General features: G+C 44.6%; 1 protein-coding gene across 1 annotated transcript in view; it reads left to right on the top strand.

Moving 5' to 3' along the window:
* Positions 1–12,961, top strand: part of LOC121579729 (integrin alpha-X) — a 59,878-nt gene extending 46,917 nt beyond the window's left edge. Inside the window, exons 17-30 of the mRNA XM_041894569.2 lie at positions 553–710; positions 4,372–4,500; positions 4,627–4,694; positions 5,350–5,482; positions 8,746–8,859; positions 8,939–9,018; positions 9,198–9,284; positions 9,379–9,439; positions 9,595–9,696; positions 10,005–10,076; positions 10,195–10,302; positions 11,667–11,765; positions 12,185–12,295; positions 12,599–12,961. Of these exons, the coding sequence (XP_041750503.1) occupies positions 553–710; positions 4,372–4,500; positions 4,627–4,694; positions 5,350–5,482; positions 8,746–8,859; positions 8,939–9,018; positions 9,198–9,284; positions 9,379–9,439; positions 9,595–9,696; positions 10,005–10,076; positions 10,195–10,302; positions 11,667–11,765; positions 12,185–12,295; positions 12,599–12,745 (1,469 nt within the window). The 3' untranslated portion in view covers positions 12,746–12,961. The remainder of the gene's footprint in view (positions 1–552; positions 711–4,371; positions 4,501–4,626; positions 4,695–5,349; positions 5,483–8,745; positions 8,860–8,938; positions 9,019–9,197; positions 9,285–9,378; positions 9,440–9,594; positions 9,697–10,004; positions 10,077–10,194; positions 10,303–11,666; positions 11,766–12,184; positions 12,296–12,598) is intronic.
* The last annotated feature ends 6,457 nt before the right edge of the window (positions 12,962–19,418 follow it).

Raw genomic sequence — 19,418 nt, 5'->3', positions numbered from 1 at the left:
CAGAGTATCTCCACACTACAACACACAGCACAACACACTCTACTTTGAGTTTTATTACTGGAATGAGAGGAATTTGTTATATTGGCTCGGTTTGTTTGTCCATTGAAAATGCTTTTTTAGTCCAGGACTAGGCTTAATCTGTGTCCGGGAAACTGGCTCTTAGGCTGTTAGACAACACCTGTTACATCTATTTAACATTTTGATAATGTTTGGATATTTTATGGTATCTCATTGTTAAAAAAATTTTTAAATTCGCGACCCCACCCCAAATCGAATGACACAACCTTAAAATGTGTACATTTCAATTTTTACATCAACACACAACCTTCAAGTCATTACATTTTCATCTTTCTTATCAAAATTAAGATAATATAATAAATACATTTATTCTAATAATCTTTCTCAAAAAAGGTTGTATATTGTTCCATATTGAATACCAAAATGTAAAAAAAAAAAAGACAATTGAAGCCACTTTCTTTAGAAATGTGGCGACCCCACTGCGAACCCGACTTTGAATACCTCTGCTGTAACTGGTATGTTTCTCTGCCCTAGCTTCTCTCCAGGCGTCAGTGTCTTTGACTGTGGATCTACTGGAGGACCAGACCAGGACCAGGCCAGCCCGTCTGCTCTTCTACCCCAGATCAACATCCTCCAGCTGGAATATGACGGTTACAGGCACTGCCTGCCACAACTTCTCCCTCAGTATCCCGGTCAGTGGTAGCTTCACACCACTTTCTATGTCTGTGTAGAAATGTACCACATTAGTCACGGGCTTCATCAATAAGTGCATAGACGACGTTGTCCCCACTGTGACTATACGAACGTATCCAAACCAAAAGCCATAGATTACAGGAAATATCCACACTGGGCTAAAGGCTAGAGTTAACACTTACAAGAAACGGGACACAAACATGGACGCATACAAGAAAGCCTGCTACTACCTCCGAGACATCAGACATGAAAAAGGACAATATAGGAGGAAGGTGGAATCCTATTACACTGGCTCCGACACTCGTTGTATTCTGCAGGGTTTGCAGACGATAATGGATTAGAAAGGGAAACCCAGTCGTGAGATGCCCAGTGATGCAGAATTACCAAACAAGCTAAATCAATCAAATTGTATTTATAAAGCCCTTTTTACATCAGCAGATGTCAAAGTGCTATACAAAAACCCAGCCTAAAAATGCCTTTTATGCTCGCTTTGGGGAATACAACACTGAGTCTTGCGTGAAAGCCCCCGTTGTTCCAGATGACTGTGTGATCTCGCTCTCTGTGGCCGATGTGAGTAAAATATTTTAATAAGACAACACTCGCAAGGCTGCCGGAACAGACGGAATACCAGGGCGCAATCTCAAAGCATGCACAGACGAGCTGGCAACTGTCTTCACTGACATTTTCAATGTCTCCTTGTCCCAGTCTGTAATCCCAACATGTTTCAAGCTGACCACCATTGTCCCTGTTCCCAAGAACTCCAAGGTAACCTGCCTAAATGACTATCGCCCTGTAGCACTTACATCTTTAATTATCAAGTGCTTTGAAAGGCTGGTCATGACATACATCGATACCATCATCCCAGACACCCTGGACCCACTCCAATTCGCAGACTGCCACAACAGATCCACAGATGACGCAATCTCAATTGCACTTCACACTGCCCTCTCCCACCTGGACAAGAGGGGAAATAACTATGAGAAAATGCTGTTCATAGACTACAGTTCAGCGTTCAACACCATAGTCCCATCCAAGCTCATCACCAAGCAGGTCACCCTGGAACTGAACACCTCCCTCTGCAACTGGATCCTGGACTTCCTGACGGGCCGGTCCCAGGTGTTGAGGGTAGGCAACAACACCTCCGCCATGCTGACCCTCCTGTACTCCCTGTTCATCCACAACTGCGTGGCCATGCACAACTCCAACACTATCATCAGGTTTGCTGACGACACGACGTTGCTAGGCCTGATCACCAACAGTGATTAGACAGCCTACAGGGAGGAGGTCAGAGACTTGACAGTGTGGTGCCACAACAACAATCTCTCCCTCTATGTCAGTAAGACCAAGGAGCTGATCGTGGACTACAGGAGAAAGAGGGGAGAGCATGCCCCCATCCACATCAACGGGGCTTTAGTGGAGCGGGTCGAGAGCTTCAAATTCCTTGGTGTACACATGACTAAGGACAGCACCTCTCCCCCCTCAGGAAGCTGAAACGATTTGGCATGGGCCCTCGGATCCTCAAAAAGTTATACAGCTGCGCAATTGAGAGCATCTTGAATGGCTGTATCACCGCTTGGTATGGCAAATGCACAACCATCAACCCCATAGCGCTACAGAGGGGGCCGAGCTCCCTGCCACCCAGGACCTCTATATCAGGCGGTGTCAGAGGAAGGGCCGATAAATTGCCAAAGACTCCAGCCACCCAAGCCATAGACTGTTCACTCTTCTACCGTGCAGCAAACGGTACTGGAGCATCGGCTCTCGGACCAACAAGCGCCGAGACAGCTTCTACCCCCAAGCCATAAGACTGCTAAATAGCCTTAAGACTGCTAAATATACTGAACAAATATATAAACTCAACATGAAACAATTTCAAAGATTTTACTGAGTTACAGTTCATATAAGGAAATCAGTCAATTTAAATAAATGCATTAGGCCCTCATCTATGGATTTCACATGACTGGGCAGGGGTGCAGCCATGGGTGGGCCTGGGAGAGCATAGGGGAGCCAGGCCCAGCCAGTCAGAATGAGTTTTTCCCCACAAAAGGGCTGTATTACAGACACACCGTCCCTCAGACTATCCCGCAGGTGAAGAAGCCGGATGTGGAGGTCCTGGGCTGGCGTGGTTACACGTGGCCTGCGGTTGTGAGGCCAGTTGGACGTACTGCCAAATTCTCTAAAACAACATTGGTAGAGAAATGAACATTCCATTTTCTGGCAACAGCTCTGGTGGACATTCCTGCAGTCAGCATCACAATTTCAGACTCCCTCAAACCTTGAGTCATCTATGGCATTGTGTTGTGTGACAATTGTCCCCAGCACAAGGTGCACCTGTGTAATGATTATGCTGTTTAATCAGCTTCTTGATATGCCACACCTGTCAGGTGGATGGATTATCTTGGCAAAGGATAAATGCTCACTAACAGAGATGCAAAAAAATTTTTTTGCAAAAACGTTTAGAAAAATACGATTTTTGTGCGTATGGAACATTTCTGGGATTTTTTATTTCAGCTCAAGAAACATGGGACACACACTTTACATGTTGCGTTTATATTTTTGTTCAGTGTAGTTAATTAAATGGTTACTCCGTCTATCTGCACTGACCCTATGCACACTCACAAGACTACATACAGTGAGGGAAAAAAGTATTTGATCCCCTGCTGATTTTGTACGTTTGCCCACTGACAAAGAAATGATCAGTCTATAATTTTAATGGTAGGTTTATTTGAACAGTGAGAGACAGAATAACAACAAAGAAAATCCAGTGTGCAAACCTAGTGGCCAACTACAAGAAACGTCTGACCTCTATGATTGCCAACAAGGGTTTTGCCACCAAGGACTAAGTCATGTTTTGCAAAGGGGTCAAATACCTATTTCCCTCATTAAAATGCAAATCAATTTATAACATTTTTGACATGTGTTTTTCTGAATTTTTTTGTTGTTATTCTGTCTCTCATTGTTCAAATAAACCTACCATTACAATTATAGACTGATCATGCCTTTATCAGTGGTCAAACGTACAAAATCAGCAGGGGATCAAATACTTTTTTCCCTCACTGTATACACACTCACACTGACACTCTCACACAAAACTCACACACATACACTACATGACCAAAAGTATGTGGACACCTGCTTGTTGACCATTTCATTCCAAAATCATGGGCATTAATATGGAGTTGGTCCCCCCTTTGCTGCTATTACAGCCTCCACTCCATATGTGTACATTATGTAGCATGTATGTAGTTGGCCCCATACACACTCAGGTTGTACAGGGGGGCAGCAGGTAGCCTAGCGAATCCCCGAGCCGACTAGGTGAAAAATCTGTCAATATGCCCTTGAGCAAGTCACTTAACCCTAATTGCTCCTGTAAGTCGCTCTGTATAAGAGCGTCTGCTAAATGACTAAAATGTAACTGCAAATGTACAATGCATTTGACATAATGGCTGTGATACGACTGACATTTTTTTATGAGTTTGTCTGCACACAAAAAATGTACACAACCATTGTAGAGACACAACACAATGATTGGACAACTTGTATGGGTTTGCATTTACACCTCACTTTTCCCTGTCTGTCTGCACTTGGTAACGGCTTAGCGTGTTTTGGGGGTATTTATTCGAGGAGTGTTTTGGTGTGTTCTCTGGGTTTGTCCTCCAGGAGTGTATATCAGACTACCGTGAGGTGCCTCTGTCTGTTCAAATGGCTGTGGAGGGCCTGGAAGTACCAGGGACAGGAGGACTGAAGTCAGTCCTGAGCCCAGACAACCCAACCTCCTTTGCACACATGGTGAGCGCTCTGTGTGTGTGTGTGTGAGTGGGTGTGTGTGTGTGGGTTTGTGCGCTCTGTGTGTCATTTGGTTGTGTGTCTGTGAATGTAGACATTTTTGCAACAGTTTGTGATGTTGGGTTTCAGATCTTGCTGGAGAAGGTTTGTGGCGAGGACCATGTGTGTGTCTCTGACTTATCTGTCAACTTCACCAGGTAAAATATGTAAATATCAATATCTTTGTCAAATATTTGTCATTGTGTTAATTGAACTGTTTGTTAAACGGTCTCTGTCACGATCGTCGTAGGAAGTAGACCAAGGCGCAGCGTGATGAACGAACATGTTTATTTACCTTTAGTGATAAATACTGACAATGAACAAAACAACAAATGACTCGTAACGTCCTAGGTAACATAGACCAACACGGAACAAGAACCCACAACCACAAAGGGAAAACAGACAGTTTAAATATGGCTCCCAATCAGAGACAACCAGCCCCAGCTGACACTTGTTGCCTCTGATTGGGAGTGACTCTAGCCAACATAGAAATAAAGACAACTAGAACTCCCAACATAGAAATATAACACATAGAAAGAACACACCCTGGCTCAACATATAGAGTCCCAGAGCCAGGGTGTTACAGTCTCTCTCTCTCTCTCTCTCTCTCTCTCTCTCTCTCTCTCTCTCTCTCTCTCTCTCTCTCTCTCTCTCTCTCTCTCTCTCTCTCTCTCTCTCTCTCTCTCTCTCTCTCTCTCTCTCTCTCTCTCTCTCTCTCTCTCTCTCTCTCTCTCTCTCTCTCTCTCTCTCTCTCTCTCTCTCTCTCTCTCTCTCTCTCTCTCTCTCTCTCTCTCTCTCTCTCTCTCTCTCCAGTCCAGAGGTGGTGTGTAGCCAAGGTTTCCCAGTAGAAATGTCTGTAGAGGTGGCTAACAGTGGAGAGGATTCCTCTGAGGCTGAGCTGACACTGGTCCACCCCTCCTCCATATCCTTTGTTCGTGCCAAACGGGTAAGACCCACCAATGTCGGGAGGGATGGAGGCAGGTGTAGGATGAATGGCTAGAGAGATACAGTACCAGTCAAACGTTTGGACACACCTACTCATTCAAGGGTTTTTCTTTATTTTTACTATTTTCTACATTGTAGAATAATAGTGAAGACATCAAAACTATGAAATAACACATATGGAATCATGTAGTAACCAAAAAAGTGTTAAACAAATCAAAATATATTTTATATTTTAGATTCTTCAAATGAGCCACCCTTTGCCTTGATGACAGCTTTGCACACTCTTGGCATTCTCTCAATCACCTTCAGTCTTGAAGGAGTTCCCACATATGCTGAGCACTTGTTGGCTGCTTTTCCTTCACTCAGCGGTCCAACTCATCCCAAACCATCTCAATTGGGTTGAGGTCGGGTGATTGTGAAGGCCAGGTCATCTGATGCAGCACTTCATCACTCTCCTTCTTGGTTAAATAGCCCTTACACAGCCTGGAGTTGCTGGTTAAGTGTGCCTTGAATTCTAAATAAATCACTGACAGTGTCACCAGCAAAGCACCATCACACCTCCTCCTCCATGCTTCACGGTGGGAACCACACATGCGGAGATCATCCGTTCACCTACTCTGCGTCTCACATTTTCGGTTGGAACCAAAAATCTCAAATTTGGACTCATCAGACCAAAGGACAGATTTCCACTGGTCTAATGTCCATTGCTCATGTTTCTTGGCCCAAGCAAGTCTCTTCTTCTTATTGGTGTCCTTTAGTAGTGGTTTATTTGCAGCAATTCGACCATGAAGGCCTGATTCACGCAGTCTCCTCTGAACAGTTGATGTTGAGATGTGTCTGTTACTTGAACTCCGTGAAGCATTTATTTGGGCTGCAATTTCTGAGGCTGGTAACTCTAATGAACTTATCCTCTGCAGCAGAGGTACAGTGAGGGAAAAAAGTATTTGATCCCCTGCTGATTTGTACATTTGCCCACTGACAAAGACATGATCAGTCTATAATTTTAATGGTAGGTTTATTTGAACAGTGAGAGACAGAATAACAACAAAAAAATCCAGAAAAACGCATGTCAAAAATGTTAGAAATTGATTTGCATTTTAATGAGGGAAATAAGTATTTGACCCCTCTGCAAAACATGACTTAGTACTTGGTGGTAAAACCCTTGTTGGCAATCACAGAGGTCAGACGTTTCTTGTAGTTGGCCACCAGGTTTGCACACATCTCAGGAGGGATTTTGTCCCACTCCTCTTTGCAGATCTTCTCCAAGTTATTAAGGTTTCGAGGCTGACGTTTGGCAACTCGAACATTCAGCTCCATCCATAGATTTTCTATGGGATTAAGGTCTGGAGACTGGCTAGGCCACTCCAGGACCTTAATGTGCTTCTTCTTGAGCGACTCCTTTGTTGCCTTGGCCGTGTGTTTTGGGTCATTGTCATGCTGGAATACCCATCACGACCCATTTTCAATGCCCTGGCTGAGGGAAGGAGGTTCTCACCCAAGATTTGATGGTACATGGCCCCGTCCATCGTCCCTTTGATGCGGTGAAGTTGTCCTGTCCCCTTAGCAGAAAAACACCCCCAAAGCATAATATTTCCGCCTCCATGTTTGACGTGGGGATGGTGTTCTTGGGGTCATAGGCAGCATTCCTCCTCCTCCAAACATGGCGAGGTGAGGTGATGCCAAAGAGCTCGATTTTGGTCTCATCTGACCACAACACTTTCACCCAGTTCTCCTCTGAATCATTCAGATGTTCATTGGCAAACTTCAGACGGGCCTGTATATGTGCTTTCTTGAGCAGGGGGACCTTGCGGGCGCTGCAGGATTTCAGTCCTTCACGGCGTAGTGTGTTACCAATTGTTTTCTTGGTGACTATGGTCCCAGCTTCCTTGAGATCATTGACAAGATCCTCCCATGTAGTTCTGGGCTGATTCCTCACCGTTCTCATGATCATTGCAACTCCACGAGGTGAGATATTGCATGGAGCCCAAGGCCGAGGGAGATTGACAGCTATTTTGTGTTTCTTCCATTTGCGAATAATCGCACCAACTGTTGTCACCTTCTCACCAAGCTGCTTGGCAATGGTCTTGTAGCCCATTGCAGCCTTGTGTAGGTCTACAATCTTGTCCCTGACATCCTTGGAGAGCTCTTTGGTCTTGGCCATGGTGGAGAGTTTGGAATCTGATTGATTGATTGCTTCTGTGAACAGGTGTCTTTTATACAGGTAACAAACGGAGATTAGGAGCACTCCCTTTAAGAGTGTGCTCCTAATCTCAGCTCGTTACCTGTATAAAAGACAACTGGGTGCCAGAAATCTTTCTGATTGAGAGGGGGTCAAATACCTATTTCCCTCATTAAAATGCAAATCAATTTATAACATTTTTGACATGCGTTTTTCTGGATTATTTTTGTTGTTATTCTGTCTCTCACTGTTCAAATAAACCTACCATTAAAATTATAGACTGATCATTTATTTGTCAGTGGGCAAACGTACAAAATCAGCAGGGGATCAAACACATTTTTCCCTCACTGTATCTCTGGGTCTTCTGTTCCTGTGGCGGTCCTCATGAGAGCCAGTTTCATCATAGCGCTTGATGGTTTTTGCAACTGCACTTGACGAAACTTTCAAAGTTCTTGAAATGTTCCGTATTAAATGACCTTCATGTCTTAAAGTAATGATGGGCTGTCGTTTCTCTTTGCTTATTTGAGCTGTTCTTGCCATAATATGGACTTGGTCTTTTACCAAATAGGGCTATCTTCTGTATACCACCCCTACCTTGTCACAACACAACTGATTGGCTGAAACGCATTAAGAAGGAAATAAATTCCACAAATTAACTTTTAACAAGGCACACCTGTTAATTGAAATGCATTCCAGGTGACTACCTCATGAAGCTGGTTGAGAGAATGCCAAGAGTGTGCAAAGCTGTCATCAAGGCAAAAGGTGGCTACTTTGAAGAATCTCAAATATATTTTGATTTGTTTAACACTTTTTTGGTTACTCCATGATTCCAAATGTGTTATTTCATAGTTTTGATGTCTTCACTATTATTCTACAATGTAGAAAATAGTAAAAAATTAAGAAAAACCCTGGAATGAGTAGGTGTGTCCAAACGTTTTACTGGTACTGTATATGAAGGGGTGTGATTGAGATATTTAGTTGTGAGCAGAGGTGGTAAGGGTGGAGAGATGGAGATATAATAAAGTGTTGGCTTTCATCAGCTGGTTTATTTTGGTTTTGATCATGTCACCGTAAATCTGTTATAGCCATCAGGACCAGGCCAGGTGGCTGTTTGGTGTGTGTCCAACACTACAGGACTAGGAAACCTCACACACACAGTGTGTCCCCTCAGCTCTACTGTCCTGAGACAGGGGGCACGGGTAAATATCATTCAGCCGACTTAATTTCTGTAAAGCTGAGCGAGAAAATATTTTGATCTGATTCTGCCTTTCCCCCCAGGTGACAGTGTTGATGTCATTCACAGTGTTTGAACCGTCCTGTTTGAGAGAAAGACTGGCTTTGAATGTGTCTGTTATTACGTGAGTCACCATCTCCACAGACAGAACTTTACCATTGAATCATTGATGGGAAAAAATGAAGTTATTCTGTTCTGTTCTTTACTCTATTCCATTCATCTATCTAATCAGAATTTGTAGATCATCATTTGTGTCATGGTAAACGTCAACACTGTTTGTGTATTCATTCTTCTGTCCTACAGTGACAATGAAGGACAGGGAACCCTTCAGGATAACTATGCAAGCTCCTCTGTAGATGTTAAACTTCCTATCAATATTGTTGTGAAAGGGTGGGTGCATACAATTTCCTCTTCAGACACAGTTTCATTATGACAATAGTGACTGAGGCAGGATAAATGATCTTTACTTATCATTATATTTCAGAGGAGACTCCTCCCTATATGTAACTTTCCCAGACAACAAGCTTCTGGAGCACATATACATGGTATGAATAAATCATACTGTACATGGTACTGCTGCCTAATGGTTCTGTATACATCTCTATCTGTTAGTCTTTTAATTCACCCAATAGTATTTCAATTACACTTATTTCAGTATCCATCCCGTTATATCTCACCATGTCCTCTCTCCATCTCTGAGGTGGAGAATATAGGACATGTGGCAGCACCGGTCAATGTTACATTTGTGATTCCAGTGGAGTTGGACTCTGGTTACCTGTGGAATGTGTCTCTTCCTCAAACAGTGAGTGCAGCCTGGGTCATTTTCATTAGGGTACACCTTTTTGCAATTGGAAGCGAAAATGAGTGTTTCTTATTGGGCAAGTTCAGATAGTACCTTCCTGTTTCACTCTGTGCACTCACTTGAAGCATTTACTTCCATTTTGTGCATGGTCTGTAGCAGAGGCAGGTCATCTGATAGCATCTAAAATAGTCAAGCAGCACTTTCCTCAGTCAATCAGCATAAAGTATCAGTGGCAGGATCTGGTATTTGGTTAGTTGCAAATGTCTTCTGGCATTATACATGTTCTTATGTCTGTGTGTGTGCCAAAGGATAACAGCAGAGGAAAGTGTGAGAGGAAGGAGGTATTCTCTAAAAAGGAAAACAGCACTCTGTTTTATCAGGTGAGATAGACCTCTAAAAGAGACATAAACAAAATAGAAACATGGGTGTTTCTCTAATCACTTGTCATTACAAGTACAGTCATTTCTACTCTAACCCTTCTGATTGGGTCTACCGCAGCACTGTAGTGGGGTCATCTGTCATCTGGTTGGCTGCACTATAGGACTGTCAGCCAACAATCAGCCAACCATCTTCAAGTTTGTTGGGAATATCAGTCGAAACTCTGAGGTAAGGATAATCGTAACTTCATACATACGTTTCAAGTTGTTGAATAATGTATGTAAGCATTGGTGTTGTATGGGCTAGACGAGGCAGCCATCTATAGATTGCTCTGGTACGGGTCCACGTCAAGCAGATGAGGGTCTAGATTCTATCAGATCCGCGTTAGCCGACACTGGCATAGCGGTTGTTTTGGCATTGTTGGTTGTTTCGGCAGTGTCGGAGGTGGAACTGCGTTAAGGAGCCCGCAAACTAGGTTCGGTTTGCTCCTAGCAGAACTCGGCTAGGCGACGTGAACGTCTATGCCTCGCATACTCCCTTAAAAGATCTTCGCTTGAAAAACGAGAAAAAAGTTCCCCCCCCCACAACACACATATTCCGTTCCTAAAATCTGCCATCAGTCCAGTGTACGGAATATCTTCGACAAAATTCTGCTGGAGGTGCTGCATCAACCCGCGCAGATCCATTCCAACGTGCCATCCACACACACAGTTTCGGCCCGAGCCATAGGGCTCTATACAGTAACAGTGAGCTCTGTCGCGGCCAAAACTACTCTTTCCCATAGGCTTGAACTATCTATAGTATGACAGCACCAACAGTTAGCTACCAGCAGCTGGCAGACGTTTACATTTGGTTCGTTTTATCAGCGCTATTTAGATGGAAGACGTGAGCTAAATGCTGTAGCCCTATAGCTAGCTTACGTTAGCATAGAGGTATCGAGCTAGCTCTTTTTTGAGAAGCAATTTCTTGCTGAAGCCCTCCTTCCATTGTTAATAGCCGTGGAAGTTCTCAGGGATGAAATGTGCCCGCAGATTGGTGAGCAGACACCCAATTCGCCCGCCTCATTTTCACAAATGTATCCCACTTTTTATGAAGTTTTTAATTCACCATGTGACGCTGGCTGCGGAGCGTTGTAGGATCGTTTCCAAAGTTAGGGCTGATTTGGAGAACACCTCAAACCCAACTTTTAGAACAACATTATATTAAGAGTTTGTAATTCGGGAATGTTTTATTTGGGTGCTTTTAAGTTACTATTATATGTGTTTCTGGTATTGAGAAATAAGTGCTAACGCGGGAACATTGGCTTTACATTTCAATCACGTTATAGCGCTGAACTTCGGCGATAGGGATTGAATCGAGCCCTACACTTTCTAGCGCCATTTTGAACTTCTAACACGGTAGGGATCATAAGGAAGGGAGTGGTTTGTGACCCAAGAGCAGCCGCTCACCTATTTGTCAGCTCATACCGCAGTTACACCTCCAACACAGCCAAAATGCCAACGCGGGTTAGCGTTGGATCTGATTGAATCGAGGCTGAGATTCACGTTATGAGTTGTTGTGGTTCAGTTTCAGTAGTGTTGTTTGTTTCACAGGGTTCAGCGGTGCAGGTGGAGGTGGTCAGTTGGGGCTCGCTGTCCTTCGACCAGAGTGTCTACTCCCAATATCCTGCCCTTGGTTCTCAGAGTGTGAAGGTGAGCCAATAACTTCAAATGCTCTCTAAGAGCTCCATTCAATTAGATCATCTTTAGCTGACATCTGCATAGTGGTTGTTTTGGCGGTTGGAACTGCGTTAAAGCTGTCAAATCCACAAGCGGCTCCTGGCATTATACCTAAATGCGGACATTGCCATTGGCTGCATGGAGTCGCATTAAGAGGAATCCCATGCAGTCTTGTTTACAAGTTCAAACATTGGAATGTGAGATGTAATCTACACCTCGATTAGGCTAATACAAATTCTCATTATTTTGTTTAATGATTTTCAATTTGAGCGCATTATTTGTATATAGCCTACACTTTCTCGTTCTGAACTTCTAACGGGATTGGGACAGGTGGCTTCATGACAATGATCACTCTTATTTTTTCCACTCACTCCATCATTTCTCTCTTCTAGATTCTGTCCATTCTGGAGACAACGCCTGAATCCCGCACTGCCCTCATTGCTTCCCTCAGTGTTGTGTTTTCACTGTTGCTACTGGCGATAGTCTCTGGGGTTCTCTACAAGGTGAGACACTCCTCCAACCCTAAACCCTAACATAACCCTAGCCTCATGTCCACATCCCGGTTCAACCCTATCCCTATTCCAACCACAACCCTAACGTTAGCTTCATGTCCACATCCCGGTTCAACCCCAACCCTCAACCCCAACCACAATCCTAACCCTGTCTGGTTCTGGAGTGGGGAGGAGGGAGTGTGAGTTGACACCCTATTCCCTCTCCAAGGCTGTCTGTCTGTACAAACAAGATTGTGTATACATTATACAACCATATAAATATATATTGACTAAAGATTGTTTTTGTTTTCTCAGAAAGGGTTTTTCAAGAGCAGCAGAACGCCCTCTGGTGGTGTAGATTATAGTGCAGCTGTTCCTGGATGGACTGCTGACAATGCAGCCCATGATGATGACCATGGTCTGACCGCTGATATTACCTCACTGAGGGAGACCACCCTGTAGCAGTATTCTGAGCTGACCAACTCAGTCACCCTAGCCTTTCTGATACCTCTGTCAGACACCATGCCTACATTACGATTCTCTCCCAAAGTGTGCACTCATACATCTCGAAGTGTGCACTATTATTTAAAAGGAATGGACTGATATGAGGAATATGGTGGAAACTCCCTCCAGTGGCATTCAGGGCAGAGCCTGTTTTGCATGTTATTTTGGCATTAATACATGTCACATATCAGTTTGCAAACAATGTAAAAAATAAATAAAAATGATTTGAGTTAATATGGCCGCATACAAACATGGTCTATTTTTTGCTTTCTTGAGTAAGGCAGCTCCAAAATGCAGGTGTTTCAGCCTAGCTCAGTGCATTCTGTGTTGGTGGGGCAGCCAGCGGAAAATACGGCGCGTAGGGGTTGGTAATGTTATCTAGTTGCGCTGTGATTGGCTCCATGCTCTGTCACTCATGGAGACACTACGTTGCCGCAAAATCTACGGGTAGAGCTCGAAAATTCAAGCCCCTTGGGTGCTACCATAGACTTACATTAGAAGTGCCCATCCAAGAAGGCTCAAGGTCACTGGCCACAGATAAAATGACGTCAAATCTCGTTATATCTACCGTAGCTTTGATTGGACTGATCATGTCAACATCATACTTTCAAAATCTTAGCTAGCAAGCTAGACAAGCAGTCATCATCATGCATCAAGTCGGCAATCTGAAGAGAAATTATAAAACGTATCGGTGCTCATTGGCCATTGGACATAAACATTACACAACAAGTTGGAAATCGCAAATTCAATGAGTGCTAAGGCGCCACTGCAGCCCCGGGTTCGATCCCAGGCTGTGTCACAGCCGGCTGTGACCGGGAGACCCATGAGGCGGCACACAATTGGCCCAGCATCATCCGGGTTAGGGGAGGTTTTGGCCGGCCGGGATGTCCTTGTCTCATCGTGCTCTAGCGACTCCTTGTGGCGGCCAGGCGCCTGTAAGCTGACTTCGGTCGTCAGTGTTTCCCCCTACACATTGGTGCAACTGGCTTCCGGGTTAAGCGAGTAGTGTGTCAAAAAGCAGTGCAGCTTGGCTCTCGACCTTCGCCTAGTCCGTAGGTGAGTTGCAGCGGAGACAAGATCGTAACTACCAATTGGATATCACGAAAAAGGGGTTAACGCCATGGGCCAGAAAAGTTTTGAATACATTGGCCATGCTGTCAATCCAGCATGACTTCTGCCACATTCAAAACAACTGGGAAATCTCAGACTTCAGTGAGTTCAAGACAACTGGGAACTCGGATAAAACTAGCTCCGACTGGGAAAAAAATGGAAAATAATTTTGAACGGTCATCCAACTCGGAATTCCAAGTCGGGATTTCGGGCCTCTTTCTAGAGCCCACAAGAAGGACCGCCGCGCCACCTTCCTGTTCAAGTGAGCACAGCACAACAAGGTGAGTCCAAAAATGTACTGTATGCTGCTGCATAAATGATGTAATGTGCCAGGGAGATATGTATATGTAGCCAAGAAAGTAATACTAAGTCTATGTTGTGCAGTAAGCTGTTAGTAGCCCATGTGGCTCACCCTAATAATTTGGACCCTTTCCTCCCTCATAACTTAGCCTACTGTTCTGACTTGATGGTGCACATGTAGCCTATAGCCTGTTTTAGAGAAATGTAATCAGAATATTGTAAGAGCTTTCATTTTCTGCTCATATGCCCCCTTTACTTATCCTACGGTTCTGACTTGGTGTACAGGGAGAATACTGTAAGAACGGCCCATGTTCTGAATTCTGTCGCTGTACCTTTCAAAAGTGCTGAACAAAGTTATATTGACTACGTCCGTCCTAGCTCGCTCATTGTCTTAATCGAAAATACAGATTGCCTCTTATCTGCTCGTCATTCCCTTATGCCTTAGTTTGTACATCTCAATTGTCAGTAGAAACCACATTTGTTTAAGCAAGTCAGCCATGTCTTGTTTTGTACGCTTTGTACAAAATAATAAAATGCAGGACGACAGGATATTTATAAACGTACCTCTTTATTAACTAGCTATAACGTGCATGTCCATGTGTCTCTGGCCATGATCATCTTAGAATGACCTCACCACCTGGGTGGTCTTAACCAATCATTGCACAGTATGATGCATCCAATTACAATTCAGTATGGTGACACATATGAATATTACATCCCCCTTCTTTTAAAAAAAAAGAAAAAATATGTGGAACAATAAAGCGTTTCTTTTGAATATATGCTCTGTAGTTTGAACTCGAGGTAAGTAACCATTTAAACTGCACCAACTGCATCAACATAACAGACAAACAATGATTCAGCATATTGTTATTTTTAGAACAAATATTTCTCAGCAACTCAGCTTTTCACTGTAGCAATGACATCTCAACATATCAAACAAATACAATACCAAAGCATTTCAAGTTAACTTTCAATAACAAGTTTACAGTCTGGAAACTCTTTTAGGGCAGCGATCCGCCTACACCCTTTGACATTTCACAGGTCTAGGACAGCTCTAGGCTTGACCTCTCTTCCTGACCTTGTGTGATATGAAGCTGAGCATGCTTCTGTGTCAGTCAACAGTTCTTGTGGTGTTGCAGGTAAGTATGGTGTATGTTGTGTTGTGTCTGTGTTTAGTCCATCCCGTTCTCTTTCAGGGGAACAGTTCATCTCGTCAGTGTGTTGTTCTTTTGTGTTCAGTAGGTGACGACGATTGCTGGCTTCCAGTAGCCATGCTCCTGGATTCTAACTGACTCTCCGTCGTTCAGTGGTGGCAGTGGTCTGGCTGACCTGTCGTAGTATCGCTTTTGCTGTTGCTGTCTCTGTGCACGTTTTGCATGCACTTCCTTGTAGCTGACGACCTCAGGTTGCAGCTGCTGGTTGGTGCTGGGGAGGATTGAGCGAAGTCTGCGGCTCATCAACAGCTGGGCTGGTGATTTGAAGTTGTCAACTGGAGTGTTGCGGTATTCAAGGAGACTGAGGTAGGGGTCTCTCTTGTCTGCTTTTGCTTTGTCCATGAGTGATTTAGCGATCTGCACAGATTTTTCAGCAAGGCCATTACTTTGAGGGTAATGTGGGCTTGTGGTGACGTGTGTGAACTCCCATGCTTTTGTGAAGGATTCAAACTCATTTGATTTGTAACAGGGCCCATTGTCAGATATTAAAGTCTCTACAATGCCATGCCTGGCAAAGGCTGCTTTCAGCTTGTGTATCACAGCTGCAGATGTGGTGCTGTGAAGCTTGTCGAGTTCAAAGTATCTGCTGTAGTAGTCCACTGTTATAATGTAGTCCTCGTTGTTCCACGTGAACAGATCGGTTGCCACGACCTGCCAGGGTCGGTCTGGGATACGGTGAGGTAACATTGGCTCTTTGGTGTTCGAGGGGCGTCGTTCAAGACACGTGGGGCATTTACCAACCATGTCCTCTATTTGTTTGCACATTCCGGGCCAAAACAAAATGTCCCGTGCTCTCTGTTTGCACTTTTCCATGCCCATGTGTCCAGCATGGATCTTTGTCAAAATCTCTTCTCTGAGACTGGTAGGAATGATGATTTTCTCTCCTTTGAAAATGATTCCGTTGATCTGTGATAGTTCGTCACGATGGTTCCAGAACTCTGAGACGCTCTGAGGGCATTTTCTCCTCTCCTCAGGCCATCCTGACTGTATGACTTTCCTCAGCTGTGTGAGTTGTGTGTCTTTTTCTGTTTCTGCTCGGATCTCCTTCAGTTTTGTGTCACTAACTGGTAAGTTGCTGTACACAGTGTGCACCTGCATGTCCATGCCTTCACTGAGGCTGCTGTCCTTGTAGGTAAGAAACTTCCTGGAGAGTGTGTCTGCGACAGGGATGTCTTTGCCTGGACGGTGAGTGATTGTGAAGTCGTATTTTTGTAGTTGAAGGATCATTCTCTGTAGCCTTGGCGGGGCTGCGGCTAACGGTTTCCTCATGATTGACTCGAGGGGCTTGTGGTCTGATTCCACAATGACTTGTCGTCCATAGACATACTGATGGAAACGCTTACATCCGAACAGAATGGCGTACAGCTCCTTTTCGATTTGAGCGTAGTTGATTTCACAGTCTGTGAGAGATTTGGAAGCGTAGCCGATGGGTTTTCCTTCTTGCAGTAGCACTGCCCCTAGTCCATACTTTGACGCGTCCACCTGGAGTCTGAGCTCTTTGTTGGGGGTCGTAGTAGGCAAGGATTGGTCCTGGTTCTCTCGTGATCAAGTCTTTCACTTTCTGGAAAGCGATGTCGTGTTGGTTGTCCCAGAGGAACTCACTGGACTGCTTTAGCAGCTGACGCAGGGGTGCATTAGCATTGGAGAGGCTGGGTGCGAACTTGGCTAAGTAGTTGACCATGCCAAGCACTGTTTCCAGCTCTGCGCGGTTCTTTGGTGGCTCCATTTCCTTTATGGCTGAGATCTTCTGCGGATCTGGCTTGATTCCATTCGCTGTGAGAAGATGCCCGAAGTAGCTGACCTCTGTAGCGCCGACTGTGCTCTTCTCGGGGTTGAGCCGGACTCCTCTCTCGCGGGACCTTTGCAGCATCGCGCTGAGGTTTCTGTCGTGTTCCTCTTTGGTTCGACCATAGACAAGGATGTCGTCCACAATTGCCACGACTCCGTCGAGGCCTTCGTACACCTCGTCGATCTTTCGCTGAAACTCGTCTTGGGCTGAGATAATCCCAAAAAGGCAGGCGACGGAACCTGTAGCGTCCAAACGGTGTGTTGAACGTTGTGAGCTTAGATGACTCTTCTGTGAGCTTGATAGCCCAGTAGCCTGATCTGGCGTCCATGACACTGAAGTAGCGTGCGCCCGCTAGCTTGTGTGTGATGCCATCTAGCGTCGGTAAGGGGTAATGGGGGCGTTTGATAGCCTTGTTCAAGTCTCTTGGGTCGAGACATACTCTGAGCTTGCCTGTCCGTGGTTTCTCCACCACCACTAACGCGTTGACCCAATCCGTCGGTTCTGTAACCTTGGTGACGATGTCAGATTGCTCCATGCTCTCAACTCTTTCTTCAGACGGGCGCGGAGAGCAAGTGGAATCTTTCTCGGTGGGTAGATCACAGGGGTTGCGTCTGGGTTAAGGTGAATGGTACATTCTCCTGGGAATAGTCCTATTCCTGTAAAAACATCAGCAAACTCCTCCATGACATTCTCTATCTCTACTGGTGCTGTCACTGATAAAACTAGCTTGATAAGGTCCATGTCTAAACATGCTTTAAGACCTAGCACTGCAGGTGCTCGAGTGTCAACAACGTAAAAGTCCAACATCATGTCCCTTTCCTTGTATTTGCATTTGAGAGTGCATGTGCCTTTTACTGGGAGCTGTTCACCACCATAACCAGTCAGTCTGCGCGTGGTGGGCTGTAGCTCACACTCAGATGTCAAGCTTCTGTACTTACTCAGAGGAATAATGTTTACTTGTGCACCAGTGTCTAGTTTGAATTTTAGCTCTGTGCCTTGTCTTCCTATCTCAATGTCAGCAAAGGCTTGCTCTGTCTCTGATATCTGACTTTTCTGTGTCACTGAATCAATAAACAGTTCATCAGCATTTGACTCTTTGATTGACATTTCATCTTCACTCACTGTATGTACTGTTTTTCCACGGTAAACTCTGCACACTTTTGCAAAGTGATTCCATTTTCCACATTTAGTACACTGTTTGCCTTTAGCTGGGCAATTCCCCTGTTCGCCATGCACTTTGTATCCACAATATCCACATGTTTTGGGGCGTTTGGAGTCTGTGTCGCTCTGTTTTGGAGTTCTGTCTGTCTCCGTTCTGAAACATGCTCTCTGGGCACTGGAGGTGTGCTTTGATGTCTGCCTGACTGCGTGCACTGCTTGTTCACGTGATGCGCTCATGCTGCCGCCTGAAATGGTTTTCATCTGAACCTGTGCTAGCTCGTGAGATCTGGCTATGTCGATAGCTTTGTCCAGCGTTAACTCTGATCCAACATTCAAAAGTTTCTCTCTCACTCGCGGTGATTGTATTCCAAATACAATACGGTCCCTGACCATCTCATCCTTGTTTGCATAATCACAGTCTTTCACAAGCAGACGCAGCTCAGTGACAAACTGTTCAAACGATTCACTAGCGCCTTGTACTTTCTCATGGAATTTGTACCTAGCGAAAATTGTATTGGTCTTTGGCAAAACATATGCTTCAAAACGATCGTAGTATGTTTTCAGTACCTTTGATTCAGCCTCGGTAAGTGTCCATGTGTTGTAAATGTCTCTCCCTTTTTCACCGATCCAGAGGAGCAGGTAGCTGCACTTTTCCTCTTCTCCTCTTTCCTTCAGAGGACCCGTGAACATCAGCTCCACATGCTGTTTGAACTTACGCCATGCATCGGGTAGATTTGTAGACCCCCAATCCATTCGAGGTGAAGGAACTCCAGCAAAATCCATCTTTTAGTCCTTTTACTCTGACACCATGTCTTGTTTTGTACGCTTTGTACAAAATAATAAAATGCAGGACGACAGGATATTTATAAACGTACCTCTTTATTAACTAGCTATAACGTGCATGTCCATGTGTCTCTGGCCATGATCATCTTAGAATGACCTCACCACCTGGGTGGTCTTAACCAATCATTGCACAGTATGATGCATCCAATTACAATTCAGTATGGTGACACATATGAATATTACAAGCCATATCAGCTACATTTTCAAAAAAGGC

The sequence above is a fragment of the Coregonus clupeaformis genome, chromosome 13 (genome assembly GCF_020615455.1).
Source record: "Coregonus clupeaformis isolate EN_2021a chromosome 13, ASM2061545v1, whole genome shotgun sequence".
Classification (NCBI taxonomy): Eukaryota; Metazoa; Chordata; class Actinopteri; order Salmoniformes; family Salmonidae; genus Coregonus; species Coregonus clupeaformis.
Note: the sequence above shows the minus strand (reverse complement) of the source record. Positions and strands in the feature narration are given on the sequence as shown.